Source organism: Panthera leo, chromosome A1 (genome assembly GCF_018350215.1).
Source record: "Panthera leo isolate Ple1 chromosome A1, P.leo_Ple1_pat1.1, whole genome shotgun sequence".
NCBI classification, from domain to species: Eukaryota; Metazoa; Chordata; class Mammalia; order Carnivora; family Felidae; genus Panthera; species Panthera leo.
In genome coordinates, this window is record NC_056679.1 from 196,585,893 (window position 1) to 196,604,469 (window position 18,577).

At 52.2% G+C, this 18,577-nt stretch overlaps 1 protein-coding gene and 1 non-coding gene across 2 annotated transcripts in view; one reads left to right on the plus strand and one right to left on the minus strand.

Annotated features, from left to right (window-relative positions):
• Positions 1 to 10,588, minus strand: part of PPARGC1B (PPARG coactivator 1 beta) — a 105,226-nt gene extending 94,638 nt beyond the window's left edge. The window contains 1 exon segment of the mRNA XM_042949451.1: positions 10,480 to 10,588. Coding sequence (XP_042805385.1) covers positions 10,480 to 10,557 — 78 coding nt within the window. The 5' untranslated portion in view covers positions 10,558 to 10,588.
• Positions 10,589 to 13,612: 3,024 nt separating this feature from the next.
• LOC122202581 lies at positions 13,613 to 13,720 on the plus strand. Its single transcript, XR_006194745.1, has one exon. It is a non-coding gene; the product is annotated as a U6 spliceosomal RNA (small nuclear RNA).
• Positions 13,721 to 18,577: the final 4,857 nt, after the last annotated feature.

Sequence of the window (18,577 nt, forward strand, 5' to 3'; positions counted from 1 at the left end):
ACAAACCTTGCACACAGTGGGCCCTGAATAAATGGATGTCTACTCTTCATACAAATCCTCCCCCAAAGCAACTCCCCTTCCGCACCCCTGTCTCAGCACCCCTGTCTCACTGAGGCCCCTGCACTCTGGGCCTTCTCTCTCACATCCCACTCACTTCCACTTAGCACCCGCCCCCCCCTTTGCTGAAGCCAAGTGCAGATGCCTCCTTCCTGTAGCCCATCACCCACACTGGAGTCCTTTCTCTGTGCTCAGCCAGATTACCCACACTGCGGTGGTTAAGACCAAGTGCTCTGAAGCCAGGCAGACCCAGGTTCAAGTCCCAGCCTCTCCACTATCTGCCTGAAGGATGCGGGGCAAGCCACTGAACTTGCAACCTCTGCTTTCTGGTCTGTCATAGCACCAGACTCACCAGATGGTTGAGGATTAAACAAGATAATGCACCCGAAAGTCCCAGCCTAGAACCTGGCATGAATCAAGTGGTCATTAAGCGTTAGCTGTTTCTACGATTACTGTTATTAATAACAATATTAATGAAAACCTTTGCTGGAGCACCTGGCTGGCTCAGCCAGTAGAGCATGCGACTCTTGATCTCAGGGTCATGTGTTCAAGCCCCACTCTGGGCATGGAGCCTACTAAAAAGAAAAACAACAACAACAGAAAACCTTTGCTGACTCCTCCCTGCATGCCAAGTGCAAAGTCCTGGATGGTCAAAGCTCTCCCCTTTAGCCAGCTTCCCCGTTTTATTTTGGGGTGACTGGAGGGCAGGGATAAGCTCAGCAGGGTGGTAGAGTACACAGTGGGGCAGGGCACATGAGAGGTCTGTAATAGACGGGGGGATCACAGAGCAGAAAGGGCCCACTTGCAAGAGGGAGAATTAGATGCGGTGGAACTCACGCTGGGCCTTGAAGGATGCAGCCAGAGGTGGGGAGAGGAGACAGACGCCTCATGCTAGGAGTCCTAGCGGCTGCCTGGCACAGGAAGGAATGGCACCAACACCACAAACTCTGTGGAGTCAGCCTCAGCCTACTCAACTGTAAAATGGGGAGACCGATGGGCACTCCTTCATGGGGTTCCTCAGAGATTAATGTGACTGTGAATAATTTACATGACTAACTTGGCATAGGACCTGACCGAGGAACCTGAGGCCAGACTGCGAACCCCGGACACCAGGTCCATGTTAAGATTATTATATTGTTCTGTTTCTGCAGCACCAGATCCAGCATGGCATAGTCTCATACTAGTTGAGGAACAAATTGATAGAAGGGTAGGCAGGCATTTGAGGCCTTGAATGCCATCACCAGGAGCTCACTTCTGCAGGCTGTGCAGGGTGGACCCGCAGATGTTTTGAACAGTGGCTGCTGTAGCCTCCGGGATCACGAGCAGTGCGGAGGCCGGGTCATCCATGGTGTCAAGGAGCCAAGACAGGGCCCTCCTCCCCAGCGTCCTGGGTACCACGCTTCCCGCGAGGAGGCTGAGACCAGAAATAAAGGCTCCAACAGCCACGTTGCCAAGGCTGTTTGCCATGGCAACCTCAGGGAGCCACTCGTGGGCCGGCTGCCGCAACTGCTCAGGGCTTGGTTTCTAACGTCTCCTCGCTCTCCCTCTGCTAAATGGCTGTGTTCTGCCAGGCAAGCAAGGGAGAAAACACGGCTGCAGGGCTGCTGGGGAACATCCCTCTCAGCCAAGCAGGGCTCGCCCGGCTGAGTTCCCAGACAGTGGGTCCCAGACAGCCGAGCGTCTGCTATCCAGAGCCAGCCCTGCCCATGTAGACAGGAGCTAGGGGTCCTGTCCTGCCTCTGCTAGGTGACCCGAAGCCAGTCCCTGGTCAGCTCCCAGCCTGTTTCCTCACTTCGAGGTAAGGGCACTGAGTAAGATGGTCTGTAAGGCACTCCAGCTCCCCGAAAGCTGTTTTCCACTGGTGTGTTTATACATCCTTGTCATTGTCATCATCCTAGTGGCAACTGTTTGCTGAGTGCTTACTCTATGTCAGGCAATGCTGCGAGCGTCATCCATTCTCTGCTGTAGCTATCGAAAGAAAACACCACGATTCTCCCCAATAGTGTACGTGAGGCCTTGAATGCCATATCCAGGAGCTTGCTTCTACAACTGGGGCCAGAAAGGTTAAGACACTTGCTCAAGTGTCTAGTCACACAGCTAGTAAGTGGTAGGCCCCTGATTTTAAACCCTTGGCAGCGAAACTCCAAAGCCGAGAGCTCTTAACCACTACCTGGTTCTTCTCTCTTCAAGTAGCATCTAACTGGATTCAGTTTTCTAAAAGTCAATATTGCGGTCCTTGCTAAGGTTGGGTGGGATTCCTCTTCAGCTCCCTCGGAAGCAGAGGGGGAAGGAAAACATAATACTCTGGAAGAGAAACCTCAGGGCCTCAATGGGATCAAGGCCCCAGAGCTCAGTGGGACGGCAAAAGGCGGGGTCTACACTGGATTTGTCTGTTTTATTACTAACAATGGCTCCTACTCACTGAATATTCCTAAGCATTTTACAGGCATCATGTCAACTAGTCCTAAAACCCTCCAAACTATGTGCTACTATCCGTCCCACTTCCCAGGTGAAACACCTGAGGCACAAAGAAGCCTGTGCCAAGGTCACAGGGCTCCCAGAATCAGAGCCCAACCCTAGGGCTCAAGGTCTCTCAGCCACTTAAACAAGTAATCGGGGCAAATGTTTGTTTTCTTACCTAAAAAAGGGAGCTGTAATGACAGGTCTTTGGGGATAATTAATCAATGACTTTACCCTCCCATTTGTAAAAGTCTCTCTGGTCTCCTACCTTACTCCTGGGCAGCAAATCTGTCTCTGCCCTAAAGAGTAGTCAGGGTGGGGGGGAAAATTTAAAAAGAAAGAAAGGGCAGGGTGGGGAGCCCAGGAGTCTAGCTGCCATCAGGGGCCTATAGACCCTGTGCCCAGCCCAGCTGTATGCTTCAGATCAGACCCTCCCTCAGCCCTGTGAACCCAGGCTTCTGACCCCCCATCGCCACCCCCTGACTCACTCACTGGGTAATCGTTATGAAAGCACCTAATGAAGAAACCCAGGGTTAACTGCTAGGGGCATGGGGGGGGGGGGCCTTTGGGGTTTAGGAGCTGTAAGAGTAGGAAACAAATGCAGCCTGTCCAGGGGTGGCAGTGGAATGCACCCCAGGATCCCACAGCCACCACAAAGCCCAGCCACCTGGGCAACAGTGTCTCTCTGAGGACTATCCACCTGTCTGTCCCCCAGAGCCAAGACACCCCCTCCCCAAGTCCTGATACTGGAAAAGAATAGGTCTGAGAGTCAGGGACCTGGACCTCTTCCAGCTAAGTGGCTTCTTCTGTGCCTCGCTCCGTATTCCTCTTCTGGAAAAGGCAGGGAAAGAGTGGATGCTCTCCAATGACCCTCCCAAGCATGGCAGGACAGGACGGGGCTCAGGGGTCAATGTTCAAATCCCAGGCTAGACCCTCACGAGCTGCAAGCCCCTAAGTGACTAACCCAATCCCTGTGCACTTACAAAATGGGGACAACAGAGCCCATGTCACCGTTACTGGGAGAAACCATGTGATAGTACTCAAAAGTCTCTTTTCACAAATACACACTGAAACAGTCACGGACGACAGGATGTGGTGTGTGCATGGATGAACAAGAATGGCCATGGGTCCAAAATGGCAGAATGAGGCTGATGGGAACATGGGGATTCACCATACCATTCCGTGGCCGGCCCCTTCTGTATGTGTTGGACATTTTCCAGAGTAAAATGTTTAAAACACAAACTTCTCTTCAGAGAACCTGACACCTAATCACATAAAACATTCTTCTGCTCAAAAAAAAAAAAAAATAAATAAAATCATCTACGTAACAGGTAACCGGAAAGCTAGCTCAGGATAAAAATACTATTTCTTGCCCTCCCAGATCTGTCAACCTAGCGGTAGGGACAAAAACACGCAGAGGGACAGTAGGGACACCAGAGGGACAGTAGGTAGCACCGTCCATGTGAGTGGTAGACTTAAGAGGCTTCCCCTGGAGGACAGGTGTGGGGGTGGGAGGAGCCTGAAGTGCAGGTGGGCTAGGAATACATTTAAACGGTGGGGTGGAGTGATTTCCTAAATGAGTAAACTTAATGTGACCTACATTAGGAAAAAAAACATACCCACGATTTGGTGCTTATTATACGGCACGCATCGCGTTAGGTGCTTTCAATCCGTTTGCATTTGATTTTCATTGACTTCTTGCCACAACTTTATAAGGCAAGTACTATTTATTGTTATCTTTATACGGGAGGGAACAGGAGTGCAGGGAGGTTATGGGACCCACCAGGGGTCTCACAGCCAGCAACCGGCCAAGGCCAACCCACGTAGGATGAGTGAGTGCAGTGGACACACCAGGGATGAGCAGCTGTGCCTGGAGAGCGGGGAGAAGGTGGCACCAAAACAATGGCATCGGAGCTGGATCTGGAAGGATGAGTATGGAAATGGGAGAAACAGTGGCAGAGGAGATAGACTACACTTCCAGGAAGAAGATTCATGACATACCCTGGGGGAGGAGGGAGGGGACACCCATACCGAAAGGGAAAGTAGACAAAGCAGGATAATGTCAGGGGCCTGGCTCTCCAAGTTCAAGTCCTTGGAGGCCCTTGAATATTTAAACTTGGGGCTTTAGTGTAAAAGTCCTGGAAGCCACGTGGGGGGGGGGGGGGGGGGGGGGAATGTGTGAGCGAGGGAATGGCATCAGACGTGCATTCTAGCAACTGCAGGAATCCCATAGTCATGAAAAGACAAGACCCAGAACGGAAGAGGGGGAGAGGAACAGAAAGGGCAATCCAATCCAATCCAATCGATTCTACATCAACCGAGAGTCCACAGGACCCATGCGAGGCACTGGAGTACCTTGGAGAAGAAATAGCAAATGGGCCTGCTCATTCTCTTCCAAATGACTTTATCTGGGTCTCCTTCACCCTCACATAAGAATTATGTTTCCCTCTTTTGCATAAAAAAAGGACTGCATGAAGGGGAGTTTGCTTACACTTAATCCTGCCCTTCCAAAGTGCTTCAAAAAGAATTCGAAGTGTTCTGAGCTGCAGGCTGCAACTCATTTTATATACATTATATTATTTGACTCTCACCCCTGGGAGTTAGGGACTACGATCCCCACTTCAGAGATTGAGAAACTGAGGCCTAGAGAAGCAGAGGGCCTGATGAGTTGTCTTCCCTCTCTCTCTCTCTCTCTCTCTCTCTCTCTGCAACGTGCCTTCATTCGCTCGAGGTGCTAGAAACACACTGCACAGAAGTCGTCCCTGCCTCTCCCTGCCTCGGGAGCTTGGAGTCACATGGTCTGGGAACCTCGCCTCTGATCCTGGCTCTTCTACTCACTCCAAGATAGCGTAGGTAGATTATCTTCAGCAAGCCAGCCAGTTCTCTGCAACTAAAATCCTCATCTGTAAAATGGTAATATAATGGCACCTACCCTTTGTAGACTCTCCCTGAGGACAAAACACAACAATGCAAAAACAATGCTTGGCAGAGTGCACGGCATCTAAAGGATGCTCTGACAGATGTCGTTGAGGATGATGAAGGAGGAGTTAGCTGTTAGCACTGCAGTGCTCATGTTATGACCTCACTTCTAAGCCCAAGTCCCCATTTGCAAGGCTGCTTCTGACTCAAGCCAGTATTCCTTCTATTATTCCAGAGAGAGAGAGAGAGAGAGAGAGGGAAAAGGGTGACTCATACCCTGGCAATGGTGAAGCTTCTGGCTGGCCTGCAGCAGCTGGGGAGAGGAGAGTCCCAAGGTGAAGGGGAAATATGAGCCCCCCAGGGCCCAGTTGCTGGGCCATTGCCTTTCCTGGCTTTCACAGGCATCCTGATCATTAGTACCAGCCACGGAGCCCCAGTGAAAGTGGAGCCCTGCCCTCAGGTAAACAAAGCCAGCACACATGTCCCCTTCTGGGCTCAGGTGAAGAAGTTACTCTCCCTGTTCCCACACAGGTGAGGGGTGGGCAAAGGCACCCAGCCAAGGCTGCACTCCAACCTTCCCCTCTAGATGCCTGCAATGTTGACTTGGAAAAGAAGTTAGCCCTGGCATGGGGGGCCATGGAAGCTGGGGGGCTATGGAAGCTGCAACACTGCATACCCAACAGGTGAACACTAGGAGTTCAAGCCACTTTCCCAAATCTCCATGTGACGGGGCCCCTTCTCAGTACTCAGGTCCAATTTTAGAACACTGAGGGGATAGGACACCAATTGAGAAATGGGCCAAATCATAAACATGACATTTTACAGAACAGAACCAAAAATCATCATATGGGGGGGCAGGGGGGAAGCATTACAAGTGATCAAAGAAATGCACGTTAAAACAAAAGGTTAAAAGAATTTATTGATGAACAGACTGGCAAAAATGTAAACCAATTAAAATACCAAGTTTTCTGGCTACAGGGAACCAGGCATTCCCACACAATGCTGGTAAGTGTGTAAATTACCACAATCCTTCTAGAAGGCAATCCAGAAATGTGTTTCCCAAACGCCTGCATAGTTCCTTTGACAGAGTAATTTCACTTCTAGGAATTTAAATGAAGGAAAGAAGACATATGCAAAGATATTCATTTCAGCATGGCTTACAAGAACAACAAAAATTGTAAACAACTTAAATGACTAACAATAAAGGACTCATTAAATACATTTTGGTTCAACCCTCAATGAAATACTATATAACCATTCAGATAGTATGATATTAAGTAGAATATTTATTGATGTGGAAAGACAATCACAGCATATTGTTTGGAGGAGAAAAAAAAAGCATATTACAACAGCATGATTCCAAGTTACAATTAGTATATAATGAGTGACTCCATTTTTGTGCAAAAGACATAATCGATAGGAGTGACTCCATTTTTGTGCAAAAGATATAATCGATAGGAATCAGTTGGAAAGAAAGGTCTGGAAATATATATAAAAATTAACAGGGGTTACCTTTGGGTAAGATTACCTATTTTCAATTTCCTCTTCATGCTTGCCAGTATTTTCTAACAATTCTATAATTGAATATTTTTAAGTGGTAAGAGATTAGACCACATGATTTGTAAAGCTCTGACATTTTGGGCATCTATCTATGATTGATGTCCCAAGTGACTTCAAACAACCCATATTTAGTGTGAGCTTACTGTGTGGCCTTTAGAGCCTAAGTCATGGCCTATAGCTGTAGCTTTCTGCATTCCTTTCTACCCATACTGACTGCCCAGCTGTCTCAGGGACCGCCTAGGAGCTTCCCCTGTAATTCACGTGCCTAGCCAAGAGCCAAGCAAAGGAATTCAGCACGGTGGCAGGTGCCACGGGGCCACAAAGAGATGAAAGGCACAACTCTAGTTCCAGAATCTTACTGGGCCACAGGACTCACACACAAAATGCTTGGTTGTATCACATAGACTAAGAAAACCAAAAGAGACACAAAGCAGAGCAAGCCAGGAAAGGAAGGCCTGCTCGAGAGGGCCATGCAGGAACAGTGGGTGAGGGCACTGGAGGCAAGGGGCACAGGCTGGGCAAAGGTGAAGCCAACCCAAAGTCCTCTGGGATACGTGCCCCAAACCTTTCCAAGAGACTTTCACAATCCTCGGTCTGCAGAATTTCTGAACTTTGGCCCGAATGGGTAAAAGTTAAGTCTCCTAAACACAAGTCCTCCCTCTCTCTAACTCTGGATTAGCCACCAAAGACAAGTCTTTTGGATAAAGACAATAAATTAGCTTTTTATTCGCTTTCCCCACCCCTTGGGGGGGGGGGGGGGTCGGGAATGGAGGGAGGGACAGGGAGGGTCTGGAAGAGGAGAGGGAGTTGCAGGAACAACCAGACATCTCACATGCAAGCAGAGCTCACCCCCACCACCTCGACCTCCTCTTCTCTTGCCTGCAACACCAGCCCCATTTGACAGATGGAGGAAAGGAGGCTCAGAGAGTTCAAATGGCTCGCTCTGGGGTCACCCAGCCAGAGAGTGGGGAAGGCGACTCCACTCAGGCCTTCTGACTCCAAGTCCAGTGCTATTTCGAGGTAACACACAGGACCTGGAGTCAGGAGCCCTGGGTGGCTCTGTCACCCGCTGGCTGCGTGGTCCTGTACAAGCCGCTCACCCCTCGCAGCCTCTAACCCCAACTGTAAAATGAGGAGGCACGCGATGGCCCGCCCAGGTCCTCTTCCGGCTGGGCTCTATGAACCTTCTAGGGGTGGCTGCAAAGCTCCCCTATCAATTACATTTCCCAAGTTGGGCCGGCAAAGATCACCAGAGGAGCCTCTGCCTGTCACGTGGTTAAATAAAAAAAGCAAACGTCCCAGATTAACTTTCACTGCACTGCTTCTGCTGACACCCGATTACCCAATTTTCTAGTTTCCTTGGGTGAAATATCCCTGCAGGGTAGGCCCACTGCAAGACTAAAGGGCAAATAATGAATCACTGGTGAGCCAAAGAACACTAAAGATGGAGTTAAAACCAGGGTCCAGAACGGACGGTTTTTGCTCTGGGTCACCGAACGAGTCTCCTGCTATTTCAGGCTTCCTTCACCCGAGTCTCAGTCGCGAGGTTTGGAGGCACCCCCAGACAAGTGCAAGAGATGAGGACAGAACTTTCCCGGGGGCAGCTCTGTCCCGCCCGCACCCAGTCCTCCTAGGCCCAGGCTGTCGGCTGGGGCTGGGGAGGGGGGCGGCAGTAACGGGGCGGCGGTGGTGCTGGGGCTGGGATCTGCCTTCCGAGTAGACGTGGGCGCGGGGCGGGCGACGGCGCCCGGTGACCGCCGCGGGAGCTCCACTGCAGTTTCGTCAGAGGTAAAGGTACGCGCCCGGCGCGCGCGGCGTGTGCACACAAACACACACACCCGCGCGCGCAGACCGCTCATCACACACACTACCCACCCCACCCCCGGCCCTAAGACTGCGCGATCACACGCCACCACCCCCTCGGCCCCAGCCCCGAAACCACCCCAGCACGCCCGCCACCGACCACGAGGCCCCGCGGCTCCCTGACGCATGGATGTCTGCAGCGGGCGAGGGTCGGCCTTCTCCCGCGCGCGGCGGGCTTCCTCTCCGCGACACCCCGCCACGCCGCGCCGTCCCAGCCGCCAGCCGGGAGTCGCCGCCCGGAGCTGAACGTCTCGGCTGCTGCGCGTCCCCTCCAAGTCGAGTCTCACGGCTAGGAGTCAGCTTGCAAGCCTCTCCCCGCCCACCCGGTCCCATGACAGCTGCTGCCGCCCAAAGACAGGCAGATTATAACAAGAAGCAAAGTTTCCCTCTCTCTCCTCCCACCGCCCGCCCCCCCTCCGCCTTCCCCCTCCCTTCCAGTGTTATGCAAAACGAGCCGGCACCGGCGCTCCGACTCCAGGTACCAAACCAGCCCTCGCGAGCCGCGCCCGGTTCCGCCCGGCGGCCCCCTCTCCGCGCCCAGCCGTGCGCCCGCATCCGGGGTCTCATTCTCGCCTCCGCCGCATCCCCAGCCTCCCCGCTACCCGCAGCCGGGCGCCGGGAGAAAAAGCCATAACTATGGGGCCAAACTTTATGCTTGCAACAGGCATGGGGTGGGGAAAACCAAGGAAGGGGTGGGGGGCGCGTACGCCTAGTGCAGGCATTTTCGGTGGCGGCTCGTCCCAGCAGCAGCACCCCCCCCCCCGCTCCCCGTCTCCAAGTCACCAGCTCTCTCGCCTCCCCCCGCCCCGGCACACCAGAGCACCCTCTCCTGTCACGCGCGTGTCGCCGGTGGGGCTCCCAGGCGCAGCCAGAGCCCGGGACGCCGCCTCGCCTTCCCTTCCCCCAGCATCGCCGGGCGCGCACCGGGGCCGCGCGCCGCAGGGGGGACCCAGGCGCCCCCAGACAGCCTTTCCACCCCCATCCTGCCGTGCTTTTCCCCCCGGGGGATCGGCCGGTAGCGAAACCAGGAAGGTGCTATCTCCGGCCGCATGTCCACGTGCCCCGCAGACCCCCTAAGCCCTTAGCCGGCAACCGGCAGGAAACTCTGCGCTGCAGGCGCCGATGGGGAGCCGCGGGGGGCCAGCAGCAGCACTCCGGGCACCCGAGACCGGAGGACCAGGGCACTCGGGGGACCCGGGCAGGCGCCTGAGCCGGGGCCACAAGTCCACGTGAAAGTACGGCAGCAAGTGCCGGCAGTCTGAGGGCGCGCCTCCAGCACCCAGGGCCAGCCTGAGGGTCCCCCACACCTTGGCGCGGCTCCACCTCCCCAAGGAAACGCGGTAACCCCCACTTCTGCCGGCGCGGGGGGGCAGACTCCAAGCACCCGAGGCCAGACCCTCCCCAGCGGCCGTAGCTCCCCCCACGCTCCGGCTTGCGCGGGGGGAGCCCCCAGCTCCCTACCTCCGAAACAGAGATCCTCTCGGGGTGCAAGGAAAGGGGGGCTCCGCAGCCGGGAACCCCCGATGCACCCACCGTCGCCTCCCGGCCTCCGCGGCTGCGACGGCAGCCCCCGCAGCTCAGCACCCCTGGCCCCCGGCCCGCGGCCCCTGCTGGCCGTACCTGCGTGTCGGCGAGATAGTTGAGGAAGAAGGAGGAGAGCTCTTCGTCCAGCAGCGCGCCGCAGTCGTTCCCCGCCATCTTCCAGCCGCGGCTGCAGCGTGCGGCGGAGTCAGCGCCGAGCCGGCCGGGGGGAGGGAGCGAGCGAGCAAGCGAGGGAGGCGGGAGGAGGGAGCGAGGCCGGCGGGAGGCGGAGGGCGGAGCTCAGGGCCCGGCTGCCGCAGGGCCGCTGGCTGCGGGGGCGGGGCCGCGCGGTGCCCGCGCGAGCCGGGGGTCGCGCCCCCACTTTCCTGCGCCACGTCTGGCGCCGGGGTCCTCGCTCGCAGCCCCCGGCCCGGAGGAAAGCGCCCGCAGCCCGGTGACGATGCCCCAGCCAGCGGCCCGGTGCCTGCGCAGCAATGCGGGCAGCCCCCCGCTCCTGCCAGAGCGAATCACGTTGCGTTAGCGCTGGGCGGGTCCTTTGAGACAACCTGCTTCTGCACAGCTGGGGAAACTGAGGCCCGAGAAGGCAGAGGACTTGGTCTGAAGTCACTGTGCATTTCAATAGCAGGAAGACACAGTACATAAGCTCAGGTCCGACTGCCCCAGAGGTTTGAGGTTTTCTGCCTGAGCTGCAACACCAGAGAGGGAGGAAAACCATAGGTCAAAGGTGGAGAAATCAGGGAAGGCTCCTCAAAGGAGGTGGCCTTTTTTTTTTTTTCTTTTCCTTGAAAAATGCATTGACTCATATTCTGTTAAGTTTGACCATCTCCCTCCGGTCTGTCTTCACTCCCCTACCCCTGAATAAACTTCCATGACTTCTCTTACCATGCATGGCTCACATGCCCGCTTCCCCAGGCCCCCTGGCCTCCCAGTTCCTTTGATGAACCCTCTCAATACCCGCACCCACACACAGTGCCTTCCACTGACCAGCAGCCATCTACCTAGTAACCACATCTTCAGCGGCTGGGTCCCCACTGCCCTTCACACTGTCAACCCCTTCTTTCTCCCGCCACCCCCACCGCCATGGGCCCCCTTAGCTCTACAGGCCTTTCCTTTAGGGGCATCTGGGTGACTCAGTTGGTTAAGCATCCAATTCTTAATTCAGCTCAGGTCATGATCCCACAGTTCTTGAGTTCCAGCCCCACATGGAGCTCTGCCCTGACAGCATGGAGCCTGCTCGGGATTCTCCCTCCCCCCCCCCCCACACACCGTGCCTTTCTCTCTCTCTCTCTCTCTCTCTCTCAAAATAAATAAATAAACTTAAAAAAATAAAAATAAAACACTGGCCATAGCTGCCATTTTACATTTGTTTCAGTGAAGATTTGGTCTTCACGTCTCTCCTTACTAGACCCTAAGACCCATGAAGGCAGGGACTAAATCTGCTTTCCCATTTGCTATATCTCCAGGGCCTGGCACACAGTAGGTGCTTAATAAATAATGTGTTAACTATAGAACCCAGAGGATTTTGATACCCCCCACACCCCCACCACCCGTTGAATAGATAAGGAAACTGCCCGGAGCCGATGGTGCCAGAACCAGAACTCAGGCCTCCTGTCTGTAACCTTGGACTCTCATCATCATGCCCTGCTGTTTGCCAGGCAGCACATGAGGGCACCACCTGGATAAAGGCCTAAGGAGGGAAGATTTAGGCCTGTTTCATTGGGCACGCCTGCCTCCTGCTCTCCTCCCCCACTGGCACTCAGGAGGGCTGCCCCACCCTGCCCACCCTGCCCACCCTGCGTGGGCTCCCTCCCAGCCAGAGGAGGAAACAGGGAGAGTTCTCAGTACACCTGCTCAGACTTGAACACCAGAGCAAGAGCTTCCTTCTTCTCCAGTCTGAGGTTCCCAGAACCGCAGGGCGTGATTTCACTCTTTGGGCTTTAGGCCAGCGCGCTTTTAAGGAATAAAGAATCCCAACAGAGAGCCTCCATCTAGCCTTGGAGCACTAGTCTGGGATTCAGGAGTCCTGGGTCCTGGTCCAGTCCTGCTACATCTTGTCTCAGTATTGGGCAACTCAGGAGATCAAGAGCATGGGCAACCCCCCCCCCCGCCCACCACCACCGCAGTCAGACTGTCTGGTTCTGAACCCCTGCCAATCATCTAGTGTCAGGCCTTGGTTTCCTCATCTACACCAGTGGAAATCATAGAATTACTTACTTCATAGGGATGTTATGATGAGTGAAGAGGTAAAATATGTAAAGTGCTTGGCACGGTGCCTGACCTCATGGGGAAAAACACTAAACTCTGGTCCTCTGTTTCCTCATCTGTAAAAATGGGGAGAAAATACACGTCCCTTGAAGGAATGGGCCGGTGTTACTTTCCTTTCTTCCAGCACTCACAGGCTGCTGGCTGCCTTGGACTCCTGTAGATCCGGATTTGAATCCTGTGCTCGCTAGCTGTGTGCCCTTGGTCATTTACTCAACCTCTCTGAGCCACAGTTTCCTCCCCATAGGGTTCTTGTGAGGGTTGTACAAATCAGTGCACGTAAAAGAAATTGCTGGGCCCTGCACCTGGCAGATAGCTGGGCTCGTCCTCCCTCATCGTCATCACCGTCACCAAGGTCAGCGTCATTGGCACCAAGGACTTTGCTGCTGCTGCCCACAGACCCCAGTCAGAACCCTGCAGGACAAGTTTCCAGAGATGTCCCTACCAGATCCAGCATGGCCTGTGACTGGCGTTGAGCCCCTTGCAGCTGAGAGGCCAGACTTGGGGAGTCCCCAAGGCCAGCCATCTCCAGGCTTTGGCCTTACACAACCACAGTACCAGACAGGGCCTCCCAGGGAAGGCCTCAACAGTGCTCGAAACTCTGGTGTCCTTAAACTCTGGTGTCGACAGAAGAGCCACAAACTGAGCAGCTTCAAGGACTTTCTCACCAATCACTATGTCCTCAGAACAGGCTTCTGGCTGGCAAACAACTCAGGTGATAAGACTCCCCACCTGAGATATGTAGCTTTCTTTTCAAAAGCACATTTCAAAATGCCTCCATCACAAGCCACCTACAGAGCTCAGCCTCCTCACCCTCTCTGGTCCATGGAAAAACTCAAAGATCTACGTTGAGAACAGAAGCCCTCAAGAAACCTAAGGTGCTAGGTGATCTTGTGCAATTTGCTTGCCCTCCGTCAGGCTGTTTCCCTGCCTTTAAAACAAAAGAGCTGTGCTCACTTGGGCAGCACGTATACTAAAATTGGAACGACACAGAGAAGATTAGCATGGCCCCTGCACAAAGATAAAACAAAGGAGCTAAACTAAACGACCCTTTCCTGAACCCTGCAGCTCCAATATGATAGCCGTTTATAGGTTACTGGCTAAAACTTCGCTTTTCCATACCACACATGGGCCAGGTACCTGAATGTGTATCATCTCAGGTTGTTTTCAACAACCCTGAGTAGTCGGCATTATGATATCCACGTAATGACTGAGGAAACTAAAGCTTAAGAGGGGTTAAAGTGATTAGCCCAAGACAAAGCAGTTAGAGACGCAGCTGAGATTCGAACCCAGGTCTGTGTCTGGTCCAAGCCACAGACCCTTGAAAGGAATTGAGAAAAACCTCACACCAGCTAACCACTCCCAAGAAGCTGGAACGGTGGCACATTTCTTGTTTTATGACTTCCAAGTGAAGGGCAATAATAATGCCAAACTTGGACTTCATGTGGCTCGCTCCTATCTGCTCTGCCTTTTTATTGGCCTCGCCTCTCCTGAGATTAGTGAAAGTTTGCTTTGCACATAAACCCAGCAAAGCCCAGACTCCTCCAGGTTCCACAGAAATGGCGACAGCAATATGAACCTTTTTCACTTGATTATAGTCACCACTGACAAATGCTCAAAATTAAAAACAACAGCATTTTCTCCCTTCTGATCCTAGGAGCATACTTTATTCAGACGCTTATAACTGTGGCTCTCAAACTCTGGAGGGCACGACGGCCACCTGGGCTCTGCTACCAGGATTACAATCGGGTAGCTCTGCAGTGGGCCCAGGAATCTGCATTTAAGAGGCTCCCCTAGATGACGCTTCCTACGAGAAACTACCCATCGTTCAGCCAATATTTAATGAGCACCTACTACGTGCCAGCCGCTGCGCTAGGTGCCATGGATAAATCAGAGAACACGGTGGCTGACGACCGGGCTGTATTCTATTCACGGATCAGGGCATGGTGAACTTTCTTTGAGGGAGGGAGAGTGCTAGGACCTGGGTCTTTAGAGTCACTTGGGTTTCCTGCCGGCCACCCACAACTCGGATTCTGTGACCCATGCCAGGGAGTCAGAAACACACCTATTTCCCAGTTTCTGTCCAGGAGGCAGAAATTCGAGCCAAGAGGAACTAAAAAACACCTGCTTTGTGTTGTCAATTCTGACAGCCACCTCCACCTTTCGCTGAACACAGAACCTGAGAGCTGCAGAGGTGCAGGGGAGAAGGCGTTACCTACCCCTTCACCGTACAGGTAAGGAGAATGTGGCCAAAGCCACGCAGCCCTCCAGGGGCAGAGCCAGGACCGCAAGCCAGGCGTGTGCAGGGCTGCGTGTGCAGGGCTTGAGCCTTTGGAAAGATGCACTAGATGGTGTCATTCTAGGGTCTCAGAGTTGGGGGGTGGGGATCTTGGGCGCTTGAAAATCCATCATAAGCAAGGCATTTCTAGTGTTAGTCAATGCCCTTTTCTTCCTGGAGGGTTAGCCTATGAAATCAGTACCTTTTGGGAATACACTTAGCAGATTTCTCTTTCATATGCTAATGATTAAAGGGCTTCCAGATCAGCAGGTGAGGGGCATTAAGTCACTTTTGCAGAGAGCTGTTTTTCATTCACCCTCCTCGGTTTCATAAATAACTGTGCACTAAGCATGGGAAGGATGGATCGGGGTAGGGGAAAAGAAAGGTGCTTCTTCCTTATCTGTCCACAGAGCAAAGAGATCGTCTGCCCATTTGATAGATACTGAAACAAAGGCTCATAGATGTGAGGGTTATTTTGTTCTGTTTTGCTCTTCCAGAGATGTGAATTCTACCAGGTTGTTACATGTATACCAGAACAGCAACATTTAAAGAGACAGTCACCTGACATTAAAGGGCACCATCTAAATTTAGTATCCCTATCAAATAAGACAAGCCGATGGCAAGACTTGAAGACCTCTTCTTGACGCTCTGTCACTTTCTGGCTTTGGGACCTTGGGAAAATGACTCCTTGGTGAGGATCATCCTATCTACCCTACCTGACCTAGAATTTTCTGTGGGTCAAGTTTACTTACGAAGTCATTATCCTAAGTCATCCACAACGTTCCCTCTGGGAATTTATCCTAGGGGTCTGATTCAAAAGATGGGGAAACTACAGCATGATGTTTACATACACTTTGATTCAACAAATATTTTCAGAACCTGCCGGTGTCAGATACTGTGCTACAGGCCCCCAAATGGGAACCATGATATAGTCTTTGCTCTTGTATAACTCACAGCTTTGATCTCCACCACATGCATGCGAGAGAGACTAGTCAAAATGCAGTTCACTAGAGTCATAGGTTCTGCAACAAGTTGGGAGGCTGGAGGCTGGAGGGGCTGGGAGAAGTGCCCAGGGGAGAGGTAGGATGCTAAGCCAAGACAATGAAGGTAGCAAGAAGGATATGAAGGAGTGGATGAGTGGAAGCCATAGTTTAGACTGGGAATCAGTAGGCTTTGGTCATAGGTAGGAAATGGGGGCGGGGCGGAGGATTACAGGACATCCAGTTTCTGGATTCAGTAGGTGATGAGTCTTAGAGGAAACACAACTAGAGGGAAGTCTCCCAAGGGGGGTTGGATATCTGTGGGGCATCTCCAAGCGGAGACACGTAAGGGGAGCACATTGATGCCAGGGAAAAAATCGGAAACAACCCCAACATGTGGTAAGACAGAGCAGTTCGATTCCACACCTCCTCACAGAGAGCAGACAGAAGCTTACATGTGCACAGAGAACTGTGTCCAAGGCTGTTCACTGCAGCATTAGTAATTATGGTAAAAAGAGAAGGGTTCTACAAAAAATGAACTGTGGTGAGATCTCATAATGGAATATTAGACGATAGTGAAAATCAATAACATCTTCATGAATCCGCATGGATTAATCCCAAAAACAATAGGCGAGACAAGCAAACAGTCTAAGGATACACGTTGGTATGCCACTTACGTAATATTTTAAAATATGTAAACTAATACTCCATAATGTTGGGCAATGCATGTGTATGAAGGAAAAGCGTAAACATGGGACAGCAAAGACACAGATCACTTTCAGGAATGTGACAGGAGAGGGGGCCTGAGGGCCAGCTTCGTGGGTGTGCATCCTGCACGGTCACCCTGGGCCGCACACTTAGAAACGCCCCATGCTTCTTGGAACGCTCTGCTGTCACTGTCTTGAAATTCATAATGATTTTTGAACACCAGTCTCTGCATTTTCACTTTGCACTGAGCCTTGAAAGTTATGTCGCTTGTCCTGGGAGATTAGAGTCCATTGTACAGAAGACAGCTCCAGCTGTACCTGTAATGGTTTATTTTCTTGAAAAAGGTCTCAAAAATATTTGTGAAGTATCAGTATTTGTGAACCTGTGTCGCGTATCGTTCCTGTGCTTTCCTGTATGTTTGGAATATTTTAGAAGAACAATGAAGATGTACTTATGTAAATATGGTTTATTTACATGATGAAATACTCTGCAGAAGGCAGGAGAAAGCGATGTGGAAAATGGGGAAGATGTACAATATTAAGTGAAACAAAGTTAAAAAAATCCTTATGAAATGATTATAGCTGTGTGCATAAACGCGCGTGCAAAGTATGTATGTTAGAGCAACGTAAGACGTCTGCACACACGAAACAGGATTAGGATGGCAGAAATACATTATTTTAATATGTTCACTTGTGTCATTACAATTTTGTTTTTTTTTTGTTTTTTTAGGGTTTATTTATTTATTTATTTATTTTCTTATAATTTTTTTTTTAATTTTTTTTTTCAACGTTTTTTATTTATTTTTGGGACAGAGAGAGACAGAGCATGAACGGGGGAGGGGCAGAGAGAGAGGGAGACACAGAATCGGAAGCAGGCTCCAGGCTCTGAGCCATCAGCCCAGAGCCCGACGCGGGGCTCGAACTCACGGACCGCGAGATCGTGACCTGAGCCAAAGTCGGCCGCTTAACTGACTGAGCCACCCAGGCGCCCCATAGGGTTTATTTATTATTGACAGAGAGAGAGAGAGAGACAGAGACAGAGACAGAGCATAAGCGGGGGAGGGGCAGAGAGCGAGGGAGACACAGAATCCAAAGCAGGCTCCAGGCTCTGAGCTGTCAGCACAGAGCCTGATGCAGGGCTCGAACTCATGACCATGAGAGAGGGGAGACACAGAATCTGAAACAGGTTCCAGGCTCTAAGCTGTCAGCACAGAGCCCAACGCGGGCTCGAACTCACGGACAGCGAGATCATCGACGAGCGAAGTCAGACGCTCAACCGACTGAGCCACCCAGGCGCCCCTACAATTTTGTTTTTTACAATAAGTAAAATAAAATGGAACTTGCTATCTGCTTTCTATGCTAAAACCCAGCTCCTCTGGGAAACTAGGTTGCTGAGTGCTGAATGTGTGATTTAAGTAACAGATGCGCATTGTGACAGGGACATCTTGGAGACAAGATCTCTACGTAAAGGAGAGCTGTGACAGCGGGAACTTTTGGCACCCTCCTGAAAATGAGCTCTGAACTGGGAGGCAGGTCGGAGTCTCACTCTGGCACTAAACTCACATTTGGACAAACCTCTTCCCCATTCTAAGACTCAAATTCCCAGTCTGCACAACAGGCATAGACTGGATTGGCCACCCCAAACGTTCGTGGGATAGGGGTCTCCCTGGGGGCCTCTGCCCTGACCGTGAGATGCTCTGATTCCCTCTCCCATCTGCAGGAGAAATCATCTGGGCCGTGTGTAGTTTGGCAGAAGAGGCAGCTGGAGTCAGGATACTGAGAAGAGAATCCAGGTCAGTAGGCCACCCCAGGAGCATTTTATATGGGGTGGAATCTCCTTGGCTCCTGGAGCAGCCAGAACGAGAGTCCCAGGGAAAGGGCATGGCCTCATAGGCATGGCAAGGTACAGAGAGTATAGCGTGGCATCGCAGGCACAGCATCGTGGGCGC